The sequence below is a fragment of the Choristoneura fumiferana genome, chromosome 9, assembly GCF_025370935.1.
Source record: "Choristoneura fumiferana chromosome 9, NRCan_CFum_1, whole genome shotgun sequence".
Classification (NCBI taxonomy): domain Eukaryota; kingdom Metazoa; phylum Arthropoda; class Insecta; order Lepidoptera; family Tortricidae; genus Choristoneura; species Choristoneura fumiferana.
Window position 1 is genome coordinate 16,712,548 of NC_133480.1, and position 6,803 is coordinate 16,719,350.

The window sequence follows — 6,803 nt, forward strand, 5'->3', positions numbered from 1 at the left end:
TTTAATACAGCACAATAAACTTTAGCTTTTGAGACCGGATGACGTCACTTTGCCCGGAAGGAAACGTCGCGGCTAAGCCGGATTATTCCTCCACCATTTCGGCTTAGGTACCTGTACATTTTTACACAAATTTGAAAATACAGGTCACCAAAACTCACACTAGTGTTCTATTGATTCTAATAATAGACTACTGCCACCACTTCCTTCAAAGCCAGATTCTATTCACTTTGATGGTTGTTACTCGAAAACGGTCCCAGTGACTAGGTACTTTTTTCGCTATAATTTCTTTGGCAGATGTATGGAATGTCAATATGACATCAATAGCATAAAGATACCACTCTGGTACGCTAATTAGTTTATTTTACAAGCTTGTATTTAACTTGCAATGTATGTATAAAGACTGTCCACGATAAAATCCGGGCATGCCTGCTCTGGTGTATCTTTGTAATAAATGCTAATTTTCAAGCGGCACTTTTTTGTAATAGTCATTGGTTATGAAACTACATAATAAAAATACAGTCACAATAAAATGTGAGTCAATCTGTGAGTTTTAGCTTTATGTATTTCACTGTGCCTAAATTGCTCTGTACAGCGTTTTTTGATAATCTTCACTCGTTTTCAACTTCAATGCCACAATTGTATTTATATTTTTACAAGCTGTTTTATGCTCATTAGGATATTATCTTTCCAATAAAATTCTACTTGCGGGAGTCGGGAAAAATTTCTAAACCGAGTACCAAAATTAGTTTTTGCATGGGAGGCATTTTTCTGAAAAATTGCCTTTTATTCACCAAAGTATCTCAATCTGAAGTCAATTCGAAAAATATTAGCTGTCGTAAATACAAAACTGTAAGCTATAAAGTGGATTGTCCAATTTTATAAAAGTAAATATAAACTTTACATAAAAACCTAGAAAAGACTATCAGAAGACGCTGTACAAAATAATATAGGCACAGCACAGTCTAATATATAAAGCTAAAACTCACAGACGCCCTAACTTTTTATTATGATTATATTTTTATTATGTAGTTTCATAACTTAAAAAAAGTGCTGCTTGAAAATTACGATTCATTACATAGATACACCAGAGCAGGCATGCCCGGATTTTATCGTGGACAGTCTTTATATGTACAGGTCAAATCTTGCAAGTTGAATTTGACCCACTTCTAACTAGTTGGATTGACATGAAATTTGGCATACTTATGTAAATACGGTGATAATACAATAATCTGGCAGTAACATCCTGGCGGTCCGGTCAGGATCATCTCTGCAGGACGGAACTCCTCAACGGTTAATGGGCATCCGCTTGAATCGACATCGACATTTCTTCCCGTCTTCATCATCATCATCATCATCATCCAAGCCTATGTATATTCGACCCTTGGCTGGAAACAGGCTTCCCTCTTAGAAGAAGAGGGTTCGTATGCGTCGTAAAATACGACAACGTGACTAAATCTGACAGTGTGCGGAGGCACTAATGCCATCTGAAAGCACCGAACTATTTTCTCAAGAAAAATATGAGAAAGATTTTCTGATTACAACCGAATTACGGAAGTATTTAGTAACTAAAAAAGAAGAAAATAGTGAGCTCTTATCAAAAAATTTACTACCTCCACATTTTCCTTGAAAATTCCAAGATTTTCCCTTGGCTTTCTGTGAGAAAATGCAGCAAAATGAAGGAAATTTGTGAAATTTGTTCGCTGCACGGGCCGAAAGCAAGTAGCGCTAATGACTGCGCCCGTAGCTCTTGTAGTTTACTAGACACCCTTACCACGAGTGTGAAAACTAACTTTACACTACACTGCTCAAAAGTGTGGTCATAGATCACCTAAATCCAGTACACAAAACTGCTTATATTAATATATTTAACAGCTGACTCATTTATGGCTCGCAAACACGAAAAAAATGTGGCGCGTTACGGTAAAGGTCGTATCTTTCATAGTACAATACGACTTTTTCGAATATATCTCAGAATAATTTTCTTGGCTTGCTGAAACGACAATTGGACTAATCAAAACTAATCGTCTGTTGCATGTGAAATTTAATTGACCAATGAGAATGCGTCATTTATGACTTTTTGGGGAAAAAACTTGACTGGCGATGGCCGGAAGACGCAGCGTTTTGCAGGTCTCCCATTAGGTGGACAGATAAGCTGGGGACCAAAGTATTTGTTTTTAGTTAAATGAAATCAATTCAAGTACGGCAATAAAAAAAGGTTTTACAGGTTGTTCAAAAATCTTATGCTATAATTTAAAGCACATTAAGGCTTCTAATTACTATTTAACGTTTGGGCTCCGCAAAAACCCAGCGTTACTGCACATAATGTGCGGCAACACATGCTGAGTGGAGGCCCTTTTTGGTATCCTGCCGTGTCACCAAGTAACATAGTTTTAGTGCTAGTTCTAGTCTTAGTTTTATGTGGTACTTATGGAGCCAAAATAAACCTTTCTTTCTTTCTTTCTATTTAATACGATACAAGTGGAAAAACATTGAAATTCGAAAAAAATATTAAATATGATAGTTGAGTCACAAGAAGACCTTTATCTTGATAACTACAATTTAAAAAATAGAATTTTAATGTTTTCCACTTGAATCGAATTATTAATCAGTAGCCCTAATATAAGCTAAATTATAGTACAGGAATATTTAACAGCCTGGAAAAAAAACTATATTTTTTAACAAAAACTATTTCCGTGCCTTTATAGTAAATCGTGTACAAACTTTCCTGATATCACAAGTGGTAGGGGTGCATAGTTTTTCTTCAGCACGTCGCCATCCTAAATTCCAGAGTTAATGGAAAGGCGACGCGTGCCACCTCCCTGTTTACATACTCACATTCCCTGCATCAGATTACGGGCAGAGAATGCCCGCAGCCATTATTTACCGCACAAAGCTGACTCCTCAAGGAGCCTTGGGTATTAAAGTGGCGGATGGGTTCTGAGGATGGAATTTTAATTGGCATCTTAAGGCTCAGAGCCGCAAAGTCCTTTAAGTTAAGGCGTCGGATTAACATATGTTGCGTTAGTGTGTTCAGATTGCCAGGTGCGGTACTTCATTGGCTTATGTGGTTCAAGGTCGAGGTTTTGTGGGGTGTTTTGTGTTGGAGGACTGAATAGCTAAGTTGTGGTGACTGATGATTGTGCTAGAGACATTTGTGCATTTACAGCTTTATGTTTAGATTTTTTTTTAAATACATCATTTCTTACATCTTCATCATTTTGCATTTACCATATCTGTAACGTCATTATTGTTTTCTAATCCATTCGCTGTTTAATGGTGCCTATAGATAGAGACACATTTGTTACGATTAGAAGCCCAGCTGGTAGGATTAGTGGGCAATCATCGAATGCTTCACTGACAAGGCCACAGCGTTGGGCTATGCAAATAGCGAAAGGAAAAATAATAAAAAGAGCCGCCGGAGAAGGTCCGCGAGACGGTGCAGCGCCGGTTATAAGGTGCCCATCTAGAGCTGTCTATCTTCCCGCTCGAGCTCATTTAGACTCCAAGTGCCTGTCAAGCACCAGCAGATGTACCTGCGCTCTGACTTCGAGTCGGAGGGTCTGGTGTTTTTAGGGTAGCGACGAAGACGACTTTCAAAAATCCCTAATAAGTTTTTATTTTTGTGTACCTATTTTTTTGTATAGGAGATTTGAATTTTACAGCGCATTGGTGTTTCAACTGTAGGTAATGGTGTATTTTTTTGTTGACAAATAATTAAATTAATGTTAGCAAGGTATTTATTTTTATTTTTTGCTTTTCAAAACTCCCGCTCTCTGGCCCCTGTAATACGTCACTTCATCGACACACCATCAATCCGGAGGCTCTGCATTCAACAGCTGCTAAGTCGCTGCGGAAGTGGTTTTCGCTAAGTGATTCTAAAGGCCTGGGGGGCTATTAAATTTGAAAATCGAAGTGGTATCGTACCGTCCCTCTCACTCACGTCTTAAACAATATAAGCGTTAGCGGGACAGCAAGATACGAAGTTGGATTTTGCACTTCATAGTGTATTGTGTTATTAGTAATGGCCTGGCCGAGAAATGCGCGACCCGTGTCATGACAAATTACATACCGGGTGGAGCCTGTAATACGAGCAAATAATTAAAACATAGATCTTACTCGTCAAACTTAACGACATTAGTTCAGCGACTATCTTAATAATCCTGCTAATATTATAAATGTGAAAGTTTGTGAGTGAGTGAGTATGTTTGTTGCTTCTTCACGCTGAAACGGCTGGACGGATTGGGATGAAATTTGGCAAAAGTTAGTTTATAACATGGATTAAAACATAGGATACTTTTTATACCGATATAACCACGGGACAGGGATAAAATCTTGAAATAACAACCGCTGGGCTTAGAGTCATGAAATTTGGTATGTAGGTAGCTGGACGTTGGGAATAACAAATAGGCCACTTACTTTTTATCCCGATATGTAATATATTTAATGGATGTTTAATATGTATTTAAGTATGTAATTTTTCTATATAAGTTGTTTATCCGTTACCTAGTATTTATAGTACCTACAAGCTTTGCTTAGTTTGGGACTGTCAATTGGTGTCAAGTGTCCCATGATATTTATATTTATTATTATTATTATATTCCCACGGGATAGGGATACAATCTTGAAATTTCAACCGCTTTGTTTTGAGCCTTGAAATTTTGTACAGTCGTTTTGACACAACCTCAATAAAGACCAAATATAAGTTTTGGGAATTCTAGAAGGCATGAAAGCTAGAAGGCATGTTTTAAACCACAGTATTATTTTGTAATTACCGTTGGACAATGCCAGGACAGTCAGCTGCAACTGCGACCTGCAGACACCCGCAGCAATTAGAGCACGCCTCGTCAACGGTGATTGATTCATCACATCATGTTTGTTGCCACATCGCTCTTCTATGCGATTCAAGGGACATTAAGATTGGCCTTTATCAAGCATGCACTATTTAGATTTACTTATTAAAGTCATATACATCTTTTAACAGACTTCAAAAAAGGAGAAGGTTCTCAATTGGACTGTACATACAGAAAAAAAAATATATTTATTTATTAAATATTATATTTTTTTTGTATTTTTTTGTTAGTTACGCTATGCGATAATTCCGCAAATTGTAGACCGATTTTCAATTTTTTTTTTGTTCTAAAGAACATCATACTTCCAAGGTGGCCCCATTGTCACCAAATCAGGATCTGATGATGGAATTCCTAGCAGAATCGAGTACAACTCTCAAATTTTATAAGCACACCTACTGCGATTTTGGCATTTTTAACACTAAGTCAAACATTTACATTTAGAAGATAGTAATTTTTCGAGCTGGACCCGATGAAAAAAACCGTAGCTGGCCAACGGAACTCGTCAAAGCTAAGGCTCTGATGATGATACTGAGACACCATCTTCAAACTAGTAGAAAATTATTTTCAAAGTTTTTGTAGTTGGTTCCATATTTTGTTAAAACATTTTTAAAGTCAGTTTTTATTTTTGATTGACAAAAGGACAATACCTTATTCTCTGGTGGTCTAAATAGAATATTATTTTTACCAATGTAACGAACCAATTTTGGTTGGGAGTGTTGCGACGGGGATAAGCCACGAGCATAAGTTATAATAATCTACAAAAATATCAGCAATCGTTATAATAATGTTTAATACATAAATAAATCCTGTGGATGCAAGTGGCGAGCTGTTAAATTGTGGCTTTCTAAGTGGGAGGCCTTTGTCCAGCAGTGGACGTCTTCCGGCTGAATTGATGATGACAATGTAAATAAACATCAAAAGCACTCTCCGGTACTAATGAGGTCTTTGACGAGCTGCAGGCATTTGTTTCGGTTGATCTTGCCGTTGTGCGTGCGCGGGAGTGCCTCGACGAAGGCAATGCCGCCGCGCAAGCGCTTGTGGTCACTCAATTTGGCTGTGAAAGAGGCAACAATAAAGAAAATTTAAAAACTGAAGACTGATAAAGAGGAGTTAAGTTTAGAAAAAAAATATAGCACGTACCTATAAGAATAACGAATTTAAAAAAAATGGTAACGGCTAAGAAAACTTTACAATTTAACGTCTTAATGTTGGTGACAATAACAAGAATAAAAGTTTATTAAGAATAATTAAATCAGAATCAGAAATATTTATTTGTATGAATACGGTTACAACACGGCCTTGAAATAAATAATAAAAAAAATTAAAATGTTTGTATTTTTATGTAAAAATGCGTATGAACCTATCCCATGAATAATAACGAATATAGACAGCCAGTTGTTACGACTTTGGTATGGTATAGAAGAAATATTTTTGAAGAATGTGTAATCCTTTTCATATTATTTCAGTGGATAGCTTCTCTTGCTTGTAAATCATAATTATTTTATTTCATTGTATATCAAAAGGTATTTAGTATTTCTACTCTCCTAGCATTTTACACGTACAGCTAACCGCGTGGTGTATCTGGTCCCTTGTGACGTCACAGCCCGGCCGCAGCACCACGGCGACGGCGGGCCCGGCGTCTGCGCCGCACACCACGCACTGCTGCACCCCTGGTACCGAGCCAATCACGCTTTCGATCTCCTCGGGTATATCTAGGAATATACATGTTAGGATCGTAAAAATTGAAGAAAAGCCACTTTTAACAGTAAAATAAAATTTAATTCGAAACTTCCAAAATAACCAAATCAAATCACGTCTTTCGTCTTCCCGTCGCTTAGCAATCCCCCCCGTTCTACATTTAAAATCAAAATACACCTGCTGCTTATTCATTCTTCCTCTGTCACTCTCATACACTCACATCTCATGCTATCTCTTACACTCTTCATACGTCAT

The 6,803-nt window shown here is 37.3% G+C and overlaps 1 protein-coding gene across 1 annotated transcript; it reads right to left on the minus strand.

Annotated features, from left to right (window-relative positions):
- Window positions 1–5,088: 5,088 nt before the first annotated feature.
- Window positions 5,089–6,803, minus strand: LOC141431401 (luciferin 4-monooxygenase-like). Its single transcript, XM_074092568.1, has 3 exons — window positions 6,788–6,803; window positions 6,413–6,562; window positions 5,089–5,904 (listed from the first exon to the last, which is right to left on the minus strand). The coding sequence occupies exons 1-3, from the start codon at window positions 6,801–6,803 to the stop codon at window positions 5,765–5,767; spliced, it is 306 nt and encodes a 101-aa protein (XP_073948669.1). The 3' UTR covers window positions 5,089–5,764.

Excerpts from the sequence above, each read along its gene's own strand:
- LOC141431401 (XM_074092568.1), bottom strand. Across the intron at positions 5,905-6,412 it reads GATACACCACGCGGTTAGCT|CCAAATTGAGTGACCACAAG; the intron begins GTACGTGTAAAA and ends CCTCTTTCACAG.